At 40.5% G+C, this 25486-nt stretch overlaps 1 protein-coding gene across 5 annotated transcripts; it reads left to right on the top strand.

The window, feature by feature from the left end:
* The first annotated feature begins 693 nt into the window (after window positions 1-693).
* ptp4a2b (protein tyrosine phosphatase 4A2b) lies at window positions 694-25091 on the top strand. Of its 5 annotated transcripts, none has more exons than XM_031756069.2 (7): window positions 694-843; window positions 17965-18257; window positions 18629-18737; window positions 18819-18911; window positions 19004-19134; window positions 20592-20666; window positions 21683-25091. In XM_031756069.2, exons 2-7 carry the CDS (start codon window positions 18253-18255, stop codon window positions 21792-21794), a joined length of 525 nt encoding a protein of 174 aa, XP_031611929.1. In that variant the 5' UTR covers window positions 694-843; window positions 17965-18252; the 3' UTR covers window positions 21795-25091. The 5 variants fall into 5 exon arrangements, with proteins under 5 accessions (XP_031611929.1, XP_039461556.1, XP_039461554.1 ...); XM_039605622.1 differs by lacking the exon at window positions 694-843 and adding an exon at window positions 974-996; XM_039605620.1 differs by lacking the exon at window positions 694-843 and adding an exon at window positions 986-1122.
* The last annotated feature ends 395 nt before the right edge of the window (window positions 25092-25486 follow it).

Raw genomic sequence — 25486 nt, 5'->3', positions numbered from 1 at the left:
AAGTGCGGATAAACAAACATATGAATGAGCTGGATTTTAATGAAAACAACTAAACTAACTCTGATGCGTGACTGGAGGCGATTCAACAGTCTATACTTTCGAAACAAAACGGATCCTGTAGCCAATCCAAAATGTGCTTAGATAAGAAAGTAAAATCTATTTTTAAAAAACAGCCCATGAGTACAGGGATAATATGGTGCTATTACTTTCTGGAACTGTCGTCACCATGGTGAGCTGTCATCAGTCAACCGGATTCTTCTTACGTCGTACTGACGTCAGACCATCCATGCTGCATTCGAGAGATCCCGGTAATTCTGGCGCAGTGACCGCAGATACGACCTGATGCACATACTTGTGCTGTTATAGAGAGAGGTAATAGAAGATATGAAAAGTTACCTACACTAAAGCAAAGTGAGGAACGATCTTAAAGCTAATCCCTTCAGATGTTGACATGCATGTCACTTGAAATTTATTCCAGTTTCCGCTTCCTGATAGTTAAATTGGTGTCAAGGAAACACTCAAACAAACAAGAAAAAAAATGCTAGGATGATCTTGGATACACGTGTCTGTCGTTTAAAGTTTTCCGAGGTTTACAGATTTCTCTGGTGGCCCTCATTTTGTTGACTATTAACTCGCACTGCCTGGTCTACATATTTCCGACGGTCCCTGAAGGTCTTGTACAAACTGAGGAGGAGGCTCCTCCCCGACAACAGTTCCCGACCTCCGACGAGATCTCAGGCTGCCACACTAAAGAGGAACAAAAAGGCGATCTGACAGCGCTTTCTGCACTCCCTCTACTTTCTCCGGGGTAGTCACGGGATTTCAATGTTCAGCTTGGTCTTTGTAAGTACTCAATGACGGATCTAAGCAAACCTCTGGGAACTTCTTTCTGCCTCGATTGTATGTAATTCTAGCGCTATAGATCCGTTAGAGCCCACTTAAAAGTTGAGTTCCATATGTTAGGTTAGGTGATCGCCACACTGCCGGGCAGCCAAAGTAAGTTGCATGAGGGGTCATCCGAGAAGAGTGTCCAGTATGTAGCCACGTTAATGGTAGCTCGCAGAGCAAAGCTTAAGACGGTTTAATCGTGTGCTACAATCAGTGTTGAAAATCCCGTTAAAGGTATGAATGTTCATTCTCACTGCCTCAGATATCTGTGATATCTACACTTGAGTTAATTACCTTTGTCTTGAGTGTTGCCGTGCTGCTGGTCTATAAGATTGCTGCTGAAAGCAAAGTGCGTTAGCTATCCCGCTAGCTAACGTAGCTGCGCTAGCTTGCTATCGCGGCTATGGCTATTTCCCAAAAGAAGAAAATCTCTGACTAGCATTAGGACTACTGACACGACTGTGTCGTGGCTTGTATTTTTCTTTTAGAACAGGATACGTTTAGTTGTATTCATAACGTGGTGTTTTCTAAACTGACCGTCGTTCGGAATACCACAAGTGCTAGCGCTACCTTAGCGCTATACGGTGCAAGGGTGTACAGGTTACCGTAGAATTTCTTCTGAACAACGTGTATCATATTGGCAATGAATACTTGTGTTAACGTTAACAATTGTCCTGGCTAGTAGTGCTAATGGTTACGTGTATAAGATGCGTTAAGTTATTTGTAGTTGTGAAAAGCTGCGTGGTAACTAGATGGCGACTAAGCTAGCCAACTGCCTTCCGCCCTTTGTGACAAAATCTTGACCTGCAGTATAGTTGACCCATATGCTAAAGGCCAATTGCCAGGCTGACGGGTTGTTGTTGTTTTGTTTTTTTTAAACCGACAAACGATATGGCATGTCTGCTTATGTTTGTCGGCGCGGTTCCCTTTTGGACTGGACTGTCGTGCTCCTTGCCTTTATTGCTGGCTGTCTGGTTGGAGTCGGAAAATTTGCTCGGCTTCAACGAAAAAAGGAGAGAAAAAAATGGCCAACACTGGAGTTAGGTGGGTCTATAATTTAGCCTCGTCTGGTTTCCTAAAACAGAAAGCGCCCAGCCATTTAGCCATGTGGGTTGAAGTGAAATGAGGAAATGCACTTCGGGAGGAAGTTGCCTAGAGCAGCTGTGACACTAAAGGCCGCGGCACATTCCCATGCCTCTCAGTTTTCAATTTATGACCTTCCACTGATTTGAGGCTCCCCTCTGGTAGTAAATTCTAGTGGGCGGCTAATACACGCGAATAGCCATCCTACCAACAGGGCGGATGAGTCAATCAGTAACTGGTGTAACAGGTAAGCTAATTATATATTCCCGCTTATGAGTCACTGCAAGGTGACCTGGTTTGCCTGTTGAGAGGATGAGGTGAGTGATTGCATTCAGGAAAACAAGCTAAGGGAATGTTGGCACACTACAACAGAAATAATAGAAAGTTGCAGTGAGTAATGTAATCGTACTATCAAATTGAGGTAATCAATAAGGTCTATACTCTTGCTTCATAAAAGGCTAGACTTTCACAACTTCAGTATTGTAGTGCTTTGGAGTTTTTAGACTCCACTGGCATTTTATTCTTTGTGGAAGTAGGTCATTTGAACAGATGACCCGCTTTATTTTGTAGCTAATTGACACATGATGCTCTGGCCAATCTAGAAATAGCAACTCTCACTCAATCTGCTTATATAGCACATCCCTCAGCTAAAGTCAGCCCTGTACTGCTGGGGTGGACACTCATTTTTGTGATCTGACTCTGCAAGGCAAACCTCTATTACCTGTAACTTTTAAGCCAAACTTGAATTATCCTTATTTGAGTTTTGCTATTTTCTCAGCTAAATCAAACTTGTTGTGTAAAGACTGAATACGCTGGTTGGTTGCTAATTTATGCCTACTAGGAGCATAGAAAAAGAAACTGCCCTGTGACAAGATGGGAAGTTCTCAGCCTTGGTTACCGTAACTGTGAAAGGTGAACCCAGTGTGCAGTAACTTGATATCAGCCTACAAAGGAGTGTTACTGGGGGAGAAGAACACCTATGTTGTAGCCTGCTGGCTTTCAGCCCATCAAGCCACGGGGGCGGGGGGCGGCACTGAGTGTTGAAAGGTAGAGCAGAGGAGGCCATTCCATACTGACTGCTTTAACAGATTTTAAAATTTAGCTACTCTCCAGAGGTTTTTGGTTTTACAATGGGCTCCCTCCTGTCTTTGGCTTCAGTAGAAGTTGTTTTGAAATTGGTATAAAGTGGCAAGCTAAGATTAGTTGGCCACTGTTTGTGCTACCTCTTTTCAAAGCTATTAAGTGAAGCCCATATGTAGTTACGCATTAGTGGGCACCTTTTTGTGAGAAGCTCGTTTATTGCAAAGTGTGTGGATTAATGAATCATGCAGTGATCGGCACAGTGTTTACTGTTGTTGCCACAGTGTTGGGATAAAGCAAAGGCGCAGGCTCAGTGGCACTGGCAGCGTTTCACAGATTGACACCTCTCCTAGATTGCTGTTGCAGGGGTTCCCGCTGAAACTATAGCAACAGGTAGGAATAGGATCTTCCTTGTTTTTTGTGTTTACACCTGCCTTGTTTAGCTACAGCTGTCAGAGCTGCAGTTAACAGGGGAACACGGAGTTCTCTGCCAGAACATGCAATAGTAATATGTGTTATTGTTGTTTGAGCAGCTGTGTGTAGGTGCTTGCTTTCTCAGATTTTAGAAACAGTGCTATTTTTGAAGCATTGGTGGTCTAGACAACAAACCTTCTGTGTTTGCCCATTGCCTAGGTGTTTTTGTGTGTGTGTGTGTGTGTTTTACTTGCACCCCCCACCCTGTGAGTGCCTCTCGCAACATGAGCGCAAACTAATGTGTTCATTGTGGTCATAATCTCAAAAAGATGGATTTGCTACCATGAGCTAATCTGAGATCATAGGGTGTATTATAGTTATGTTAAGGGCCGTTGGTTTTTAGGTTTAAAAAAAAGTTCCTCGATGACAGCGTATAAACAAGCATTAATTGTCATTATTACTGCAGTCTTAGGTCTTCTTTAGCTTTGTGAGCGTTTACTAAGCACCATTGCTCCTTTTTGATTTCTTATCAAGAGACACCATATTCCCCGCAGGAGCACTTGTTGCTACCACAGGGATAATTGTTGATATGGCAACAGGCATCCCCTGATGTTGCTGTCAGAAGGCAGTTGGTTTCCAAATGTCAGAAGAATTGATGTTGTGGTGGGACTCAGCACCTCCCGGCAAAAATGCGAGCAGACATTCTCTTTACTGGCTCGGTCTGTTGCCGAGTGTTGGTCTCGGCACAGAAACTGACTTCTAGACAGTCATGGAAGTTTACTTTTCTTAATGTTGGGTTATTTTCTATTTTTATTTTTTAAATTGCAAATCTGTCATGAATTGACTCTTGCACATATCAATTATAGCTAAATGAACCCATAAGCCTGGCACACTTGTAAACAAGAACCATTGTGCCTTTAAACAACAAGGCAGTTAACTTCTACAGGGAGCAGCTGTCAGTTATTTGCTAGAGTGGAAGTAATTGTTAGCTGGAATGTTGAAGGAACACCTTGTATTTTAACTTGCCTGTTCTTAAGGATGCACCAATTGTGAAAGTCTGCTATTTGTTTACCCATATATGCTAGAGGGGGGGGAAAAATCATCACAATCAAAAGGAAATGATTTTTTTTTTTATCTGTATTTTTCTGTATCTGTTTTAGCTCTTATTTTGGAACTCTGTGTAATGAATTAACTGAAACTAGAAGCTTTCACTGTTCTTGGCAGTCTTAGAGTTATACTTACTGTTGGTTATTCTAGCAAATGTTTTTAATCGGTCTTTGGTTACTGTCACATTAAGCAATAAAATTAATAAGAAATGCATTATTGTGAATATTTAAGGCCTTCCCCGTTTCCAGAAAAGGAAGTAAAACGTGTATATATATTTGTAGATTTAGAAATGGTCAGCACAAAATAGCCTCACTATTTGTGGACCAACAATTAGCAAGGCCAGTGGCGGCTTATACTTATCAATAGCTACATGTTCTGCATACTAGCTGTGTAGCCAGTATGCAGAAGATGTGACCACAGCAAATGTTCAAAACTTTGTCCAGCAAGAAGGGGTACATGTGTTTAATCATAAAAAAAAGTCACTATAGAAATGGTTTTGTTTTTTTTGGGGAGGGGCACACTCGGGTGATCCCTCAGAGAAGATGAGTCAACATTATGCTTCTGATAGACAGCAAAAAAAATTTGCCAAATCAATTAGGAACAGTGAGGTAAATGAGACTGTTTACTGCGTCATGATTCTAAATTAAAGGAATACGAGGTTAAGTTTCTATATTTTAAAAAAAGGGAGGCGTGTGGGGGGTGGGATTAAATTCCAGAATTGAAAACCGAACAAATTCTTAAAAAATTATTCCATGAATAGTTGACTCTTTGGCTACAGCACTTTAGATTTCTTGTTAAAATGCGTCTTTAATGCTGACTTTCAGTGCGTATTTCACATGTTAGCTTGCAGGTCAAGGTGTCTCATTGCTGCTTTGTGTTCTGTCTGTGTTGAGAAATGTCATCCTGGAGCAGATTTAGGATCGTGAGATGAGATTATAACTTATCAAAGGCGCTCAGATGGCTCAATATAGTCTGGCGACCCATATTCCAGATCAAGCCAGAAAACTAGCGCCTCGTCTTTGGAGACTGCAGTCATATTTGGTAATGGCAACTACGATAAACATTATTATATACTATGTAAATAGAATCGTAAAGGTACTGAAGGTTTAGAGTTTTCTTGTAAACAAATGTTATTTTTGTATTCGCAATTGGTTATTGCTCCACAAGTTTTCTGGAACCAAGACTCCACAGTATAACTTTAAAATGCGGGAGTCAAAGTGCAGATGGTGACGTCAGCCTGATGAATGCTGAACTTTGTAATCAGCATCTGAGTTGTTCTGAATGGATGAGTTTTAACAGTCTTCTAGTGATCATTTAAAACTTTGGGAAAATGTGTAACGGATTCGGGTACAAACGGTTTAAAGTTTTCTGGTCTCTAACTGGAGCTCCCCAGTAACGTTTTTTGCTAGTTCATCTCTGTATGCACGTCATTAAAATTTGCCTGCTACATCCAGCATTGGAGATTTTGTAAGTAGAAATTTCTGCTGTACCTCATTGTTGTTATTTGCTATTTTTCATCTCAAAATATGGATTTTTCAGTTGGTGAGCTGGTCCACAATCTCAGTTGTAGATTTGGTGCTCCTGCCGTTTGTATCTCAATCTTGTACGATTTGGTAACTTGCCCAGCCTTTGTTGACACACGTGATTGGCACAAACACTTTATATTACCACCTTTTGTCTCTTTTATTCGTTTCCTTTGTGTATTTGCACTTTTGATTCTCATTGAAATAACAGGAAAAAAGTGTTTTTTGTTTGACATATAATTGGGCAGTCTGTGTTTGTTTTGTTTTTTTCCTATTTTGTGAAAACTGTGATTAAAAGTGCACCTAGGGCAATTATGCGAGGGCAGAACAGACCTTTGTTTAAATGTTTTCCACCTTTTCATTCCCATTTCTAAGGTACTGAGCCCTGGTCTCTTTCAGTGTATTCCAGAGATGGATCAGTCTTTTCCCTCCCCCTCTAAGCTCTATCAGAAGCCTTTGATCGTTACACTGTTTATCTGTGCTCACTCAGAGGCAGCAAAGCAGTGTGATAAGTGGGCTTTGCCATGTGCAAGTGCATGTGTTGTGGGTGTTCGTCTGTTCATGGAAATAGAGGGTGGGGGTTACATGTTCCCATACCTCCCTCTCTCAAACCCAGTTTACACAGACAAAAAAAGGCAGTACAACAAGTTCCATGCAGGAAGATTACTTCTTGTGCTTGAGGGCTACAGAGAGCTAACCTGCTGTTCTGAATAGGGATTGGAAAGAGACTGCCCATTTATCACAATGTCTGCAAAATAAGCTTGGCATTTAAAAGCAGCACCGACAATTACACTGATATTTTTATTCAAATATCTTAAAACTCTTATACTACACATACTTTCAAATATATATAAATGAGGAAATGCTCATGTAGAAAAAATTCATATAGACTTGTACACCACAGGCTCTAAGGACTATTGCACAGCAGTTATAATAAGCTCTGATAAAAGTTACACCCGCTCACAACAACATAACATACTTGGCTGCCAGTAAGTAGATCTAATCAAGATGCAAAATAAGTAGACCTAACAGCTGCATTTGACATCCTCTTTTTTTCTCTCTTTTTTAAACTTTTGCTGTCACTGTTCTGAAAAATCACGTGTATTCTTTGTATGATTTGCAAGTTTTAAGAAGTAAAAATGTTTGTCCGCTTTTTAAAGGTCAGCAGTATTAGCGCTACTCTATACTAGAGTACCAAGGTTTACCAAGGTCCATGGTTTGTCAAGAGACACTTAATAAATGTGCTGAAGTTACTCCCAGCCATTAAAAATGTTTTAGTCAGTATTTGTGAAGATTAGATCAGTTGCTTTGGAAACCAGTCCATTTGACCAGTTAAGCAAATTTGTCGCTTGCCAGTTTAATCTGTTACAGCTTATCAGCAGTGATTTTTGTGATTTAATTACAAAGAGGAATTAGCTGATGTCTAGGTACTGTGAGTAAACAATGCAGCTTCTGTTCTACAGTATGTACATCTAACCAGGTGTTTCTAAAGAAGACTGCTCTACGATTGGAAAATATTACAGGATCACGGATTGTTTATGGTTCAGACAGACCAGCAGAATCGTGAGTTGTGCTTATGGAAATGATCTAGCTGTTAACCTGCACCCAGCCATTTTTCAGTTAACCAGTTCAGGGTCGCAGTGAGTGGGGGCATGCATTAAAGCCTGAAAATGATTGGACAGCGTCAGAGTGTCTGTCTGGTCTACTTTCAGTGGTTATTGTTGGGATAAATAGAAAAGTGCTGTCACAGTTTGAATGAGGTTAGATGGGCAGTTCTTGGAAAATGTGTAGTGACAGGTGATTATGATGTGAAGTCCCATGACTTACCTACATCAGTGTTGTTGTTCTTGTTTTTTATAATTATTAAGACCCAACAATGCATTTGTCTTTAAACATTGCTTACTGGAAAATGCCTTGCCTAACCAGTATATCACCTTTCTCTAAAGGCTTAAATAAGAAACATACCATAGCTCTTTTAAACACTCCAACCGTAACAGGAAAACACCATCCTGTTTACCACCTTAGCATGATAATTATTTACAAACAAAGCAGAATGCACTCTTTTAAAATGTATTTTCTAGATGTTTGTCACAATCATTTAAAAACGTACTGCTGCACTACTGCTATTATGCTAATGTTGCATCATGTCACCCAGTTATGTTGTATGATTTTATTTTATTTTTTTCTGTTTTTATTTTACTGTAAGGACTGTGTGTGAATGAGAAAATATCCCAATCCTGAGTCATTTTCATCTCCCCAGAGTATTTGCCAGGGTTTATATTAGCTACACATTAGACCAGTGATGAAATGAATCCATGTCATAACCATTTTATATGTATGCTTGAATAAAACTACTGATTCTACAGTTAAGAAGCATTGCTATAGAGCGATTAAATTAATGAGTGTCACAGTCATTCCTTTTTAATTTGAGGTCCGGTATGGGCAGCTTTTGATGAATAGAATCTATTAATATTATAACAGTGCCTTAGCAATTGCATGATGATTAGCTACAGTATTAAAATATTAAGACAGAGCTCTGATATTTTTTATATGTCTAAATGGGTTTTGAGTAATTAAAAATATAATTAAGCAATCGATCCTACACTTAAGTTATACAAGTTATGTGTGGAGCCATATTAACTGCTATACAACTTAAATACCTGGTTAGCACGTGCTAATGGGGCGAAAGCTGTAATATTTGAAGCATGCTCAGATAAGAAGGAAGTGCAAATGTATCAGAATAATTGAGCTTCAAACATTTATGGCGATCAAGTGGCCTCTGATTTTAAAAAAGGAGGGGGTGGGGGAAGAAACTCAAGTATGAATCTAACCATGGTTTTGGAGTCTTGTTACACCCTTTATTATGATTGATGAAAGCAGCCATATCAAAGGCGAAACTGTTAGAATGGGTGCATCCTGAATGGGCACAGAACTAGTTTTTATATAATGATCATCTATACCGGAGAGCTGCATATTATTTTTTTTTTATTTTATTTTTTATTTTTTATATTTCTTCTTTTTGGGTTAGTTGCTACGCAGGTGCTAGACCTTTTGGCAGTTCATGTATTTTCAATACTGTTTGAAAATTAAAAGCATGTAAGCAAGTTTAGGTGAGATGAGATGTTTAAGTGAGTCTATAAACGGGTGCACATAAGTGGTCCGCAGGTGCGCGTTCGCTGTCAAAATAAAAGACACGCACCAGATAAGAAGTTGCAACGCGTGTTTGCGTACATATAAAAGGCACTGTTTTTGTCCGCTAGAGTGGGATTTACACGGCATATTCTGCACCACATCTCTGTGCGGTCATCATTTGTTTGAAGCCAGCTCACCTCCTACAACCACTTTTCCGAGAATACGCGTTTCTTTTGCGGTTCGGACTCCTCCTGACATTTCTTTGGAGGTGGGGGAACACCAAAGTAATTGCTTAAAGGAGCTTGCTTCTTCGACAGCTTTAAGAGTTCTAAACAAATGTCTGTCCTCCTCCAGAAAATCTTATGTACGCAAACGCGCGTTGCAACTTCTTATCTGGTGCATGTCCCTGACTATAAACCCTTTAAAGAGGGTCTGCTGTGGCTTGAGGAGTCCAGCTGCTGGGCAGTCCTGAGGATGTGTGTATCTGCTGGTTGACAGATTCATAGAGGGTCATTCTTTAACCCAACCTATTTGTAGCCTGATGAAACCGTGGCAATCCACACACAGGTTTTAACAACAGGAATGTTTTCCTTTCCACTTGCTGTTACCACTTTTACTTTTTGATGGAGAGAGGGAGAGCAGGTGCCTTTCCATGAGGTTTAGTCGGGTTTTTAAGTAGTAGTACCAAAAGGGGACTGCAGTAATAGCCCTTTAAAATACCCATCTTTGCTATATTTCAAACTAGATACACCATAGGTCTTTGTCACAATGTCTGTGGAGTCCCACTTTGACACAGGTAAACACAGACATGACCGGCTATGATTCACATGCTGATTATAAGGATTTAACAAGGTTATGATATTCAAGGGCCGGCGATGTCTCATTCAGCCTGAAACCATCAAATGTTTTGTCCTGTTATTCTATCAATTCTGATGACGTATAATAACTCAAAGTGTTTTATTTACATCATTATATTGTTTGTGTTATTACTTTTCAGTTTGTCAATTCAGTTGAGTAGATTTCTAATTCACTTTCCCATTGATTTCACCAAGTTGGTGAACTTTAACACCAGAATATCCTTAAGTGTTTTTCAACTAATGAAACGTATTGTCCTATCAATATTTTGCTCTGCACTTAGTGCTGGTAGTACTAGGAAAAATGGCTTGCGCATTACTGTATAATCCAGCTTTGATACTCCAACCTCAACCAGCATGGCAGGTGAAGAAATGTTCTGCTGTTCTCAGAAATGTTTTGAATGGGCGCGCACCAGTTCTTCCCACTTCTAGCCTGAGTCTCCTCTTTGTAAATCCCCAGGAGTGTGCAGCTCATGGGAGGCACAACAGTTTGGATTCACTATTGCAGTTCCCAGTGGAGTTTTTGCATACAGGCCGCCCTCCCTTAATACAGTCTTGTCCAAGCATGTCTGGGGATTTTGGTTTGTTTGTCACACTATGAAAGAAAAAAAGGGAATGGTGAGGCAAAAAGGGGGGTAGAAGCTGAACTAGAGTAGGGTTTTGTGGGTGGTTTGTGTTTTATTTATTTATTTTTGTTGTTGTTGGGGGGGGGGGGGGGTTGTAGTTTTGTGCACACGTTTGCTTGCATGCTTGCTTGCAAGCATTTGTCTTTGCGTTTTCAAGCATGACTGATGACAAGGGCGTGTTGTGCTGCCCATTTCTTTTTAATGTTTGTACTGTTTGTTGAATACTTTGGTGACCTGTCATCATAACCTTCACTGACATGGGTGTTGCATTGTCCTTGGAATTATTAGAAGTTGTTTTTTTGTTTTGTTTTGTTTTTCCCTCCCCCATTGTAGCACAAAATCTCAATCTAGTGAGTTAGTGTGATAGACATTTAGCATTTTTCTTTTTTTCTAATTGCATAACTTTAAACCATCAAGAGATGCCAATGAAGTATTTTTCGAACACATACGGACATATGGAACAATTTCAGCAGATCATTTGGGTCCTGCGTGCTGGGGTTTCTTGTGTACTGGGCTTTATCTGGCACCTGCTGTGGCCCTTCAGTTGAATTGGATCTGAGGGGTTGGGGGAACCTGAGAACTTTTTGCAGTGTGGTGGAGCACATTGTTCTGCTAGAGGAAAAGGACCTGAAGTTTTCTGGTAGAATGTTTCATTGTAACAACATGAACAAGCTTTTGTCTCGTGTAAATGGGGGAAAAGAACTTTTTTTCTCTCCCGGTCCAGCTGGCAGGGTTATTTAAAAAAAACAAAAAACAAAATAACAGGAAAAAACAGTCGTCATGCAGCTGCACCTGAAGGCTAGACCCTTGTTTTTCATGATTGGTTTTTACCCAGCATGTGACATGTAAAATAAACAAAGGCAAACTCGTTGGAGGGATGATTATGATATAATATAATATATAACATAATATAATATTGGGAGAGCATATTTTGTTACAGTGTTAAACAAATAAGTGTTCCATACAGTAAACATTTTCATCTTGGAAAATGGACATCATCAAAGCTCGCTATGGATAACCATTACCTACTCTGGCTTCACATATGAGTTTGACACCCACCCACCCACAAGCAAACCAAAGGTCTGCAGGCAATTTGTAATTGGCTTAAGTGTATTTTTTTAAAATTTAATTTTGTTTAAGTTCTAAAAGTTGTTGTGCGTGTGCTAGTATGGGTGTTTCTATCAACTTTTTTCTCTCCTACTAAAACATTAAGTTCTTGCTGCTTCATTCTTTCTCTCTCTTTTTTTTTTTTCTCTTTTTTTTTCTCATCTTAGCACTGACTTACAGTAACAGTAGTGTTGTATTGAGTGTAGCGCTTTCTTCATCTTGGGTTTTTGGTGTGAACACTGTTAGGGCTCCTCCAGTTTGAGGTGACATACACCCACCCAGCCTATCGCTTGTATTGACGTCACTACTAGGAACCAGCTGGACCATTGGGCAGGTGTGATCCTCTGTTTTAACTCGGCTAGTTTTTACCCATTGACTTTTTGTTTCTGTTCTCTACTCTTTTTGCTCTTTTCCCCTCTTGTTCTAATCTTGCTAATCTCTTGTTATGTCCTTACAGGATGTCTCTTCCAAATGACATCTTGCTGGCTTTCTTCTTGGTACTATTTCTTTGTCTCTGTCCTCTTTGACATTTCCAAGTATATTAGTTATCTTTTATTTGGCTCTCATGAAGGCCACAGGAATGATACTTGGCTCCGGTTGTGCTCCTCCTGGTTTGTGGTTTCTCTACGTTTGTTTGCAGCTGTCAATGCTTCTCAATCTTCTCAAGTTTCACATCAGTGCCTGTCATATTAGAGAGGTAAAGGGAGAATTTAGTACTTTGCTATCAATACAAGGTGTCAGTATTGTATTTATGTTTGTGAAGGCATTCTAAGAATGAGGTGGGTGCAGCAAGCACGTAGGTGAGTGTGTCAGAGCTCTTTTCACTATCATTGCATGTTGCTGTCACGTCAGTGAACGTGGTTTCCTCTAGCCTGCCCTCTCACCCTTTCCTCCTCACGTGACAGGTGTGCTCCTGAGCTTTTCGACTTGGATCTCATGGCAAAAATTAGGCCTCAAGCTGCTTCAAGGCAGTACAGTCTGGTCATGCCCAGTCTGGCTCCAGACAAAGCGTCAGTAAAAGACGCAGAACCTAAGCTAACCTCAAACCACCAGACTGGGATGCATGTAAAACTAATATTTTTCACTATGGCGGGAGGGTGTACTCAGACATTTTTATACAAAAGTCTGTTTCGTCATTTGGTGTTCCACTCTGTGTATTCCATGTCTCACTTCTGTGTGTTGATGTATTTGTCTTTCTAATTTTAGAGCAGCCCGCCTCACCCACTCCCTAAGCTTGTGGCTATCTACACTATGTGAACACTGTGTGTGTGTGTATATAGTAGTCCTGGTGGGAGAGTCATGGAGACGGGCCACCTGATAGCTATCAAGTGCCAACAAGAGCTTCTCACAGCTTTAGCTTTGCAGTTATGGAGTCTTGTTGCAGTGAAATCCTTAACATGGCAAAAGCCTTTTAATTAGCGCTCCCACTGTAGCACTTTACTCTTCATGCACTTAAGCTGTGATAACTTCACAGCTGCCACCTGCAGCGTTTTATTGTTGATATTCTGAGCTTAGTTACCACTTATCTTGCACTACAGGATAATGCCATATTCATTCAGTTTGTTTTATGTCTGACTTGACTTCGTACTTCACCAGACAGTTTGATGAATCAAGTGAAAAAATGATGAGTTAGCAGCTGCAGGATACCCACACCCTGGTTCCCATTCTTTTGCCATTTTTTTTTATCACCTGTTTAGGTTTGCGTGTCCTTTTCTGTTCTGAGATACTGCAGTCCTTATCAGCTAATACTTGAACTCCTCACTCTCTCATCCTCACAGTCTTACTCACTGTCTGCCATTGCTTTGCCTTAGTTACTCTTAAGAGGGTTCTGGTGAGGACCAACCGATTTGGGAAGTTCTTCCCATCCAGCCTCAGTGCCTTTCCCCTGTTTCTTGCTCCAACAACCCTGTTCCAACAGTGAACACGTGATGTTGAACAGGGCACCAAGGGAGCTTTCTCTGAGCCAATGTGTGGGCCTCTGCCTTTACTCAGTGACCTTTCTCCCAATTTAGAATATATGTTTATACATGGACACACATGTGCAAAATGCCAGCTGTAAGCCCAAGTTCTTTATAATACTGTTTCTAGTATTTATAAAATGGTCCAACATTTAAATAATGTAGTAATTTTTGCAATCTTACTTTTTAAAATTTAATTTAACTAATGTTTGTTGATCATTTTGAATATGGTTCTCACATTTAGTAGGTGTTTTGGTCTGGTTTAAAAATGGCAATGAAATTTTATTTGCTTCATTTGTTGCCAATTTATACAAATACAATGGTATTGGTTTAGTTGGTATTTGTAAATAAAATTGGGGTTAACCAGACAGGAAAAGCTTAGCATCATGAGCTCTGATGATTTCAGGCTGTCTTCACCTTCTAGAACTTTTTCTATTTTTATTACATATATCTGTTTTGTTAAATTGTGTATAATGCTGCCCTGTTTTGTGGCAGTGCAGCTGCAGAAAATGTTTAGCCTGTATTTAGCAAAGTACAGGCTAACATTTTTAGCCTGTGTTTTTTTTTAATTAGTAGTTTGTCCTAGCTTTCTTACAACATTTCCATTAAGTAATACCAGCCATTCATGTCGAAGCGACTAGAGAGATCGCTTACACGCTTTCGGTCTACAGTTTGAAGGTTTTTCTGTAGACTGCTGCTCGCTTCCTGTGTGGTTAAACATACTTTGCTTGTACAAACACATTTGGTGTGTATCTCTGTGCATTTTTTTTTTTTTTCTTCTTCTGTCTTCCTTGATCTAAGCAGTGCATAACTGCAGAACCAGTTTGCAAATTTCAACAGTAATTTGCATGCATTCCCGACAATGTTGTGATGGCAGACTGGGGAGCAGCTGGGCTGGCCTAGTGTTACCACAGTTTGCTTACTTCCTCTGAGAGGCTTAGTCGGAACTGGTGGCCAAAACATTTCTTCATCTTTCCTACTTTCCTGTTTATCTTCTGTTATGTAATGCAATTTATGAATAGGTGACAAATAGCCAGGTATGGCTGTTGGATTTGAGTTGAAAGTTCAGAAGATTCAGCACGGTACCCTTCCCTTTTTCACTTTCTTCTTTTTCTTTTTTGCTTAATGTACCTTATGTCAAAGACTTTCTGTGGTCTCAGGCCTGGAGTTGGTTCCTGTGCCGACATCCCCTATAACGATGATGTTGGAATTCACCTTAGGCGGCTCATTATATTGTTGTTGTTTATTGATCACAAAGTGCTTTGTTAATAAAATATTCACAGAGGAAGAACTTATGAATGATGACTTAATAATTCATTTAAAAAGCACATGCGCTGGTCTTATTTGCACAAACAAAGCTGACTGTGTGTGTACTCTTGACCGTACAGCACAAATAGAATCCAAATAGACTCGAAACGTACAAACAGAATAGCAGAAACATAATAGATTTCTGTCAATCAACAAGTGAATTATGTAATCATTACAGCTCTAGGGTAGTGAGTACAGTGAGAAGGGATTGCAACAAAAACATAAAGCGCCTGAATTTAGCTCGACTGAGGCTGCATTTAGTGTAATACTTGCTGCTTAGCCACAACTCATGTTCTGCACCTGGCCCTGAGGTGCTTCAGTTCACATACACTTGTGTTAATTCTAAAACCGGGTTTCCCATCTGCCCCTCTCCCTCCCTCTGTAGCCCTTCTTGTGGCAGCATTTGGAACACAGACTGTATGAAGTCACTTGGTCCATCTGGGCAGCTATCCACAATCCAGTTGCTTTTCATCTTTTTAGCATAAGCTGTCATTGTGGTGTCCTTGGTGTGTATTTGTGTGCGTGTCTGGTTCTTTTGTTCTTTGGTGGTTTTTTATTTTTAATTTTTTTTTTTCAGTCTCTTAGTCTGCTCTCCTCCTTTTCAGTCAGGTTTCTCAGGTGAAACGCACATGCTAGCTGCCCCGTCTCTCCACTTATCTGTCCTTTTCATTTCTGGAGGATTAGGAGCTGATGAAAACAAACCTTAGAAGCCTGCCCGCCTTTTGTCCAAGCTTCAGTTGTCAGATTGTAGCCATGCCACACTCTATTCTGTCGGGCTCAGAGGTGGTAATTAAAGGCATCACAGATGATCTCGGCCATCACACACCAACACACAGGCGCAAACAAAGTCAAGGCTGCTTTGAGTGCCATTGCAGCTGTTCCATGGGTTGACACACTTCTTGTGTAGTGGCGGTGTGGTTGATATGAGTACATATCGGGCTGGTTGACTTGAGACAGGCTAAAGATGGGGAAAAAGCTGTCACTCAATTTATTTAATATTTGAGTGTATAATATAAAGGAGCTGAGAGTACAGAGTCTTGTTTCATTCAAAAGGATTTCTTTCTTCCTTTTTTTTTTTATAAAAGGGGGAGCGTGGGACTGAAATGCTGGGGCTGTTTGAAGCTTTGCCCACCCGTTAATCCGCACCTTGTGACTACTGCCTGTGACATGGTGCTAAAGTCCGAGCCCTTTTTTTATTCTTTAGTTACCGCCCACTCACACACACACACTGGTATGTGTGTGGTAGGTTTAGTGATAGTCAGCGCTTGCCTTTTTTGTTTTGTTTTTAAACGCTACCTCCCCACCTCTCTTACATTGCTATGAGACAGTTCAAGCCAGTTTGTGGCGGCTGGGTTTAGACTGTCAAGGACTTGGCACAGTTCAGCTGACTGCTCCGTGGCTAGTTACAGGCCAGACATTACCTGTTCTGAAAGACACCCTTATGAAGTGTGTCTGCACTCCATGCTGTGAATATTATTAGTTTTCCATTTCAGTGACAGGTGGTGAATTGACAGTGATGTAATCCAAAGGTGCTGTCATTTCACTGCAGGATTAACTGGCTGGAAGGTAGAAACAGTCATGATGGGGATTTTTGAGTGTGTATTCACTGTTGTTGTTGCATTTTTGTTTTTTTTGTTTTGGTTTTTTTTAAGCTACTTTTAGCTGCTTTGTTATTCACAGGGGGTCGCCCAAGCAAGTAGCTCCATATGATTTAGTTTTTAACACCAGGTGACCTTCCAGATGCAGCCCCAAGGGGTTTGTCTACCCCCGGAATCAAAAAGAGTATCTTTTGCTTCTGTGACTGTGTAAACCTCTACAGCATGGAGCAACTTTTCTCTGCATTTTGGTTACATATTCCAGAAGCTGATATTTGAGAAGTGAAAACACTGACAAGAACTACAAGCAGACTGCAGATCATGTTTCAGTTAATCAAGACTGAAATGTATACCTTTAATTATTAGGGAAGTAAGCTTGTTGGCTAGACACTTCAGTAATGGTGGTGGTGGTGTTGGTTAGCATCAGAAATACTTGTTGGATTAACTAATGGTTTGCATGTATGAGTCTGGGCTCCTGGGTAGTCACCTGCCACCTGTGACTCTGTTATGGAGAGTTGTAAATGAGTAATGTGGAAGAACAGACCTGCAAACTATCACACTGGCGTGTTATTTTGATCTAAATTGTTGTATGTAGTTTAATCTGGCATAGCCCAACTTCAGCAGAGGTGTGTGGCAGCTAGCTTGCAAGGAAACAGGCTTGCTGATGCTAGCACGGTTCGCTTAACCACACTTGGTGAACTAATCTGACATTTTGCGTGTGAACAGTATTGTGCAAGGCTGCAAAGTGCCACATATTTCAGCAGCTTTTAAAATGCTGTTGGAGCCACTGAAGAATGTGATCAACAGTTTTGGTGGTTTCCGTAAAACGTTTAACAATGTTTGAAGATGTTTAACTTTGTCCTTTTTAGATTGTTGTTAATTTGAATCACGTGTTTAATGTAGTCATATATCCCTAGTTATTATAGAAAGCCTTTTTGATGGGGAGGAAAAAATAATCTTGTATAACCTGAAATTCCAGATTTATATCTGGCCTATTAAAGGCTCCTTTAATCTGTACTGTTGTCCACCCAGTGCTCAAAAGTCAACATATGTGGTATACTTAATCTCCGAATTAATAGTCAAATATAATCATGATATGCAAAATGTATTGTGGTTATTACTGTTAATCAGCTGCAGCTGTGCAAATTTAACAAGTACCATATTCTGTAATGACCTGAATCGGTGGCCTCCTGCTTGTGCAGACACTGGTTATCTGTTTTAAATAAATGGGTGCTGTTTGTGTGCAATTTCGTTACATTTAAGTCTCCCTTTCTGTGTTCTCTTCACAGGGTTTCTGTGTTGACTTGAGCCGTACCTATATGGCGTGTGTGAGCGGAGAGTTCTGCCAGGCACAGCACCTCACCTCTGTGGAGAAGTGAATCGGCCGCCCCCCGAGGGACTACGCTACCCAGAAACCCCCCTGACTGCCAGCGCACTAGGAACTGCTGACTTTTCCCAAAGGCCCCCTGGGATATTGCGTAGCCCTTGGCCTGATTGCTCTGCCCTGTCCCAACCGATACGAAAACCTTTGCTTTCTACTTTCTTCTTGAACAGCCAATCACAAACAGCTCTCCTGAATGGGGTAAACTGATTGGATGACTCCTGGATAGTCTCCTCATCTTCTTCTGTGTGTTATTTTTTTTTTTTTGTTATAAATTTTTTGGGGGGTTTTGTATTAATTTTTTTTAAACATCCCAAAGTACTGTGGACTATTTTTTTTTCTTTTCTTTTTTGTTATCCTTCTGTGTACATCATCCCATAGTGAATACCTGTTGTCCTCCTGAGCGACCCCCTCCACGTGTTGTCATTTTTATTTATTCTACCCTACATGAAAACATACATTTCCTAGCAGTTTTTGGGGTTTTTCTTTTTTTTTTCTTTTTTTTTGCTGACTTCTGAGCCAAAAGTCGCTTTTGTTTTGTAAGAGTTTTGTATTGTAATTGTTTTTTAAAGCCGTCTCGCCAACATGAACCGCCCCGCTGCAGTTGAGATTGTCTACGAGTGCATGAGGTTCCTCATCACCCACAACCCCACCAATGCCACACTTAACAAGTTCACTGAGGTATGCTGTTGTTTGTGTTATAACTGTTTATCAGATTGCCAAGGCTTTGTCTCAAATGCTCCCTTTCACTTTTTCTGCCAGGAACTGAAAAAATTTGAGGTGAACACTCTGGTGAGAGTTTGCGATGCCACCTACGATAAGGCTCCAGTAGAGAAAGAGGGGATACAGGTCTTGGTAAGTGTTGACATACATTTTTGCGGCAGTCTCTTACTGGATGTTTGTACTTTTCAACTAGGTTATTTGATGATGTGTGTTTTCTGCTTTAGGACTGGCCTTTTGATGATGGTGCCCCTCCTCCCACCCAGATCGTGGATAACTGGCTCAAGTTGCTCAACACCAAATTTCGAGAGCAACCCGGCTGCTGCATCGCCGTACACTGTGTGGCGGGCCTCGGACGGTATGTATGGTGTACAGTTGGCCCCCTTTTCACCAAAACCCTTTTTTCTTACGTGCCCAAATAACAGTCCTGCGTGCAATAAATGAGAAATGTAGTGGTGTGTTTTAAGTTGGAGTGTTAGAAAGTGGTTATTTGGGTCCATATCAAAGTGGCGGCAGAGCTAACTGAGACATCTGTTCTCGAAGTTAGACGTGCCATTTCCAAGGCAGCAACACAGCCTGTCCCTTGTGTACCGCAGCCCATTTGACCCAGTGTCTCATCCTTTTGTTTTTTCCCGCCCTGTTAGTAATCTGGTTAGCGTGACCAGGGACCATTTCATTGCTGCGGTATTAACAGTAGCTCCAGAGAGATGTGGTCAGAGAAAGCATTCACTTGTTGTTTCTTCACTATTGATCACACAGCGTTGGCTGGTCTTGCCCCTCACCCCCTCCTCCTGAGTTGAATCTTCAATACTCATTAGTGATTCATTTAGTAACTCAAATGCTTGTCTCCTTTTTCTCCTCCTGTTAGAGATCATTTAAGCAGCTGATTGTCTGTTTACAGAGCACTATCATTAGTTACAACAGCCGGGCACTGCTTCCGGGGGCTTCTAGCTTTCGAATACATTCTGTCTGGTCATGAGGTTCCAGAGGCGAAGATATGCACACTTCTTAGTCACAAACCAGTGTGACAGTGAATTACAAACAAGTTATGCTGAATAACAACCCAAGTGTGAAAACAAATAAGGCAGAAGCACATGACGTGGGGGGTGTTGGTGTGAAAATGTCTTTCCTGACCACAAGTGCACAGTTAGCCAATCTGCTCTCAATGGCTTCTAGCGTTTTGCATTGCTGTGGCATTCCAGAGACTTTCTAATTCCCAATATTGGTTAGACTGGCATTTTCTGACTGCGTCTCCTCTCCTTCTTCCCTGTACTTTGTTTACTGCAGTCATATGAGTTTTCTGCCTTGCAGTGTGATCTGCTTTACACAGGCTAACACTTAAGCCTTCAGTGTAGGAGGCACAGTTATGTGCCGCTTTTTGACAGAGTCCACACAACATTCTCACATTTTGTCTGTCTTGAATTGTATGTGAGAAAAAAGCCACTAAAACAACTGCTGTCAGCACTGAGCTCTAACCTGCCGAGTGGTCTGGAAAGTGTTTATGTTTGTCTTTTCTCACCCTATCTTCTGTTGTGAGAAAGGAGAAGCCTTTTACTGTAACTCATCAGTTATTTTTGTGTTTGAGGCTCAGGGTGTGAGCACAGTGCCCCAGCAGGGCAACAGTGAACTTGTGCACCCCTGTTGAGTTCCCAGGCCTCTTTTTCAGGTTTAAACGCCCCTTTCTCATTCCTTCACTGCCGTATTACTGTGGAACCATGTGACTCTTGGCATTTAATCTTCTCTTCTCCTTCTTTCTTCCTTGGATGCTCTCTGTCTGCTTGAACTGGCGGTCCACTGGATTTCTTCACCTCACAGAGCTCCAGTCTTGGTGGCCTTAGCCCTCATTGAGTGTGGGATGAAGTATGAGGATGCTGTGCAGTTCATAAGACAGTAAGTATACTCTTTGCTTTTGTACTAGAACCATAAAAGGATCCCAAGTCTTATCAAAGATTATTGCCTTTTTAAGAAACTTGCAGTGTAAATCAGACACAAGGTGTGCTGCTACTGAAAACTCAGACCTTATAAAAACATAAGAAATGATTAAATGCATTTAAGTTGGAGGGATTTAGAGTAATGGAACTTTTTTTCTGCTAGGTGATATCACAGGTGCTTTTGGGAGGAAGGTGCTTTCAGAACTTTGTTTTTTGTTTTTCCTTTCCTGGTTATTCACGTGATCATTGGAAAGCTAATGCACTGTATTAGTGAGTTTGTTGATAGCATAGCAACATTTGGGCTGTCAACAAAAAGTTAAAGGATGCTGTGAACAGAGCTATGGACTCATGATAGTCAGAGTTAAAAGGGACCTATTTTTATGCTGTTTTAATTTAGATAACCTGGCAAGTGAGGTGGACTGAAATGCCTGATTAATATGTGCTTTTCACCCACATTACCAGCATTTGCTGCTCTCTGCCCAAAGATAGCATCCAGTAAACTATACCAATTCACTTGGTGGTTATTTCCTGTAATCTTGCTTCATCTTAATCACTTTTTTGTGTTTGGATGGCCCAAAGAGTTGAAGGAAAATGCTAGCATGTTTTGTTTTATCCTTTTTAAAGGGCTATTTGTCATTTACACAGCTAATGTCAAAGTCCTTCTTTAATGTCTGCTGTTTACATAGGTGTGTTGTGTTTGCTTTAAATATGCCAGTTGCCAGTGCTGCACCAAAACATCATGTGATCCCATCTAGACCAATACAGTACACTTGAGTCAGTGAAAAATTCCCACTTTTAGCCCTTAGGCCGAAGTAGAAGATGGAGTTCTAGGAACTCAGAAGTACTAGTTCTGACTTGCTCGAAAATGCTTGTCAATCTTTTATAACTCCTGTAATCACCGTCATGTTCTAATGTGCTGCGTTCTTTGTTGTCACGTTATTTAAATGGCCTCTCCTTCTTTTCTGGTTTTCACAGGAAGAGACGTGGAGCCTTCAACTCCAAACAGCTTCTTTACCTCGAGAAATACAGACCCAAAATGCGTCTGCGGTTCAAGGATACCAACGGCCACAACTGCTGCGTGCAGTAGGCTGCCTGTCAGTGCGTCTTTCTTATGCACATCTAGTGGGGAATCTTCCGATAACGGGAGAGATTTAAAAAGAAAAAACAAAACAAAACACGGAGAGTGCTATCAGTAATTATTGTGATGATTTGTTAACACTGAGTCATGGTTAATTGAGAAGGAAGCGAGTGATCAAATGAATGAATCCAGATCTGGGGATCCACCAGCCGAACCAATGAATGGAAGGTTAAAGCACACAGATAGGCCCGCCACCCGGTTTATACTGTTCAACCACGGGCCAGAATTTTTCAACTTGAGTCCATCCTGTTTGTTACGGGGTTTTTATTTTACTTTTTCTTTTTTTTCTTCTTTTTTTTTTTTGTTCCAGTTTTAATCATGGGATAACAGTTTCCATTTTTTGTGAATGTTTATTTTTACACAAACGTGGTGATGAAATTATATATTCTCATTTTGATTTCCACTAATTATTGATATTTTATAATTGGGCCAGAACGACATACTTCTTTTTTTTTTTTTTTTAAACACACATTGTGACTGTCTTTTTTGCACAAAACTCAAAGGTTCACCTGAAAAATGCAGTAATGTTTTTTCTTCTTCTTACCCTTCACTTGCTTAATGTCACTTTCAGTTTAGGGGGTCACTGAGTTTGAATATGTCTGTAATATTTATTCACAAGATATATGTGTGGCAGTTAAGAGTTTGGCAGGGGCAAGGACACTTTGTCATCCAATAGTTTTAGTTTTATCTGTTTGAGAGCCATGTCTTTTCCTCTTTTTCTTCTTTTTTTCTTTTTTTTTTGTCTTTTTTTTTTTTTTTTTGTTTCTTTAAATCTTGTTGGAGTGCAATAATCAGTCCACCTCAGATATGTCCGCCAAACCCTGCTGAGTGTCCTACGCACACATACACACAAACTTCAGATTATCATCCAGGCCGTTTAAAAAAACAAAAAACAAAAAAAACAAAAAAAATACAACAACAAAAAACAAAAATGTAACTACAACAGGTACTTGTAATTTCATTCTCTCTCCCTTCTGGGGCTACAATAGGACTTTTTCCAGATATGCATATTTAAACTCTTACACAGAGCCTAAGATTCAATCTGAAAGTCAAGCTGGAGAAGGATGAAAGTGGTCAGTTTTTTTATCATTGTACCCATTTTGAAAACATCCCCAATTCATATTGGTTCTTTAAAGATAAATAAATTCAAATAAAAAGCAAACTTGTCTCCTTTTTCCCCCCCCCAAGATTTGCAGTTGTCACAATCTGAGTGGGCACGGGCGTGTTGTGTAGTGAAATGGGTGTTTCGTATGGTGCTTAGGGCAGATAAGAAGTCCCTGCCTAAATGCCACTGTCCTAAAATTTCACTTCAACCAGAGGAGCTTACAAGAGATCCATCTAAAAGGAAACCATGGGAATGCATGGTTTCCTTTGTTTGGAGCAGTGAAGTCTAATTTCACCTCTTGGGCCACATGCAGCGTACTTTGAGCTTAAATGGGAAGTCGGTGTAAAGACATTTCACCTACACAATCCCTGAGATATCTTTATATAGTATGCATTTAAAAAAACAAAAAAAAATAAATCTTTATTAGTAAGTTACTTTGTTCTTTAGAAGTAGGGAAAGCTGGAAAATGTATGAGGAAAAAGTGAAAAATTCCAAACTTTTTCAAAACAATTCAGTGGCTGAATTAGAGACTTAGCTGCACCGACTCTGGCCCCCAGGCCTTATGTTTGACGGCTTAGAATAAAGTTCGGGGGGGGTTGTACATCCTGTTGGATTGTGCGGTTGTCTTGTTGGGTTTGCAAGGCTGCAGCCTGACCCTTCTCCCTCTGGGGGCAGTGGCCAGTGTTTCTGGTCTTCCTGTGTATCTGGCTGATATCGGGGGAAGGGTCCAGCTGCAGTCCCGACAAGCCAACACAAACCCCCAATCCCTCTTTACCCATACTTGATTCCTTACCCGTGCTTTGTGAAATGCCTGCTTCGTTATGCTAAAGTATGACACACTTGGATACAGCAGGATATCACGGGATATCTAAACCAAGACTTCCTACTTCCTGTGCCAGTCATTGTTAAAAGTTCTGGTATGAAGATGGTGTGCATTGAAAATCATCACATAACAGTCAGTGGGTTTGAAATGTAATGTCAGACAGTGCCATCCAGGATGAGTCAGTACTTCCACAGGCATACATGAGACACATCACACTCCAAGGATCCTGAATTGAAATCTATGGAACAATTCTGTAACAGTAGAGGTGGTGGAAGTTGTCCCAGGGCTGCGGAAAGCTTTTTAAAAGCTTTGTTTTGTTTTTGTTTTTTTTCCAAGCCTTTTCTCTGATCTGATTGGTGATTCTGTACATGTATTTTAATGTTTTTACATGAAATGACAAGTGCCCGGAGGTGTTACAAACACAGGTGCTGAGGTGAGACTTGTTCTTAGAATAGCTTTGATACTTGAGTGCCACACTTAGCCTACCTACACATTCTACATACTCTTTCATATGTGGGTATCTGTTTAGTCATGGGGTAAAAAATTACATTTTATTTGGAAAATTTTGATCTTTAAAGCAAAATGTCATCTTTGTCCTCCCCCTTTTTTAAATTTTTTAAAAACACTTTTTTTCCTAAACTGAGCAACAGCGCCGTCTCTCACCTTGCACTTAGTGATAAACACAATCAGTGCTTCCTAGACAGTATGTTCTCATTAGACATGTCTGTCAAAGGCACTCCTCCGTGTCCTTTCCCCATCTGAGGGTGAGTCAGCACCACGTGGAAAGCACAGGACACCGAGGTACCGAGCGATGACTCACAATCTCAAGTGGTAATCACGACTCCTGCCAATACCTCAAACAATTGAAAGTGCCCCCTCTGCTGCTCAAACGGTGTCACAGCGTGAACAGTGAAGTCATTGCAGTCACGCTGAGAGCGATGACAGTTCATTGGAAGTTGCAATGTGTGTCTTCCTCCATTTTTTAACCTTTGCAAAAACACAAATTGGATGAGATTAAAACCTACCACTTGTGCCTGTCTGCACTCTACATGGGCATCCATGTTGCCCAAAATCATTTACTATTACCTAAAAATGGCAAGTGCTGGAAGTTTCCATTCCTTAGAAAAAGAAGCACTAAAACACAATGAAAACGCGTCAGTACACACAAAACTGTATTACTGGAAAACTAAGCATAAGATAGCAAAAGTAAAAATAATTAATCTGCATAAATATGTTCCCCATCAGTGTCAAGTGGATTCATATGTTGAAGCTTGAGCTCATTTTAAATACTTTATATTAAACTTACTGTCCAGCATCATATTCTGTAAGTCATATGTTTGTAGTGGTAACAAAAATCAGCTGAATTCAAAAGGCTTGAGCAATGTGTGACATGGTTAACTGTCAACAGCTATCTCCAGGGAGGTTTAAAAATATGAATGAAAAATGAATGTCTAGTGTTGGCAAAGCAGCTGATTAAACATATTACATTCAGACATTCTCAGAGATGCTAATCTGAAAATGCTGCTGAGCCTGCACCTGCTCAACTTGCCTGTTTTATTAGACCAGACATGGTCAGAGCAGCTTCCCCCTCTCCATCATCCTCAGAGCGTTCCTTGTTAATGTATTAAAGAAGTTATTAACAACTTTTTCATACGCCATGTCCTCTACATCACACGTTACCCAAGATAGTTACCAAGAGGAAACTCATCTGTC

This window comes from Oreochromis aureus, linkage group 22 (genome assembly GCF_013358895.1).
Source record: "Oreochromis aureus strain Israel breed Guangdong linkage group 22, ZZ_aureus, whole genome shotgun sequence".
Taxonomy (NCBI): domain Eukaryota; kingdom Metazoa; phylum Chordata; class Actinopteri; order Cichliformes; family Cichlidae; genus Oreochromis; species Oreochromis aureus.
Note: the sequence above shows the minus strand (reverse complement) of the source record. Positions and strands in the feature narration are given on the sequence as shown.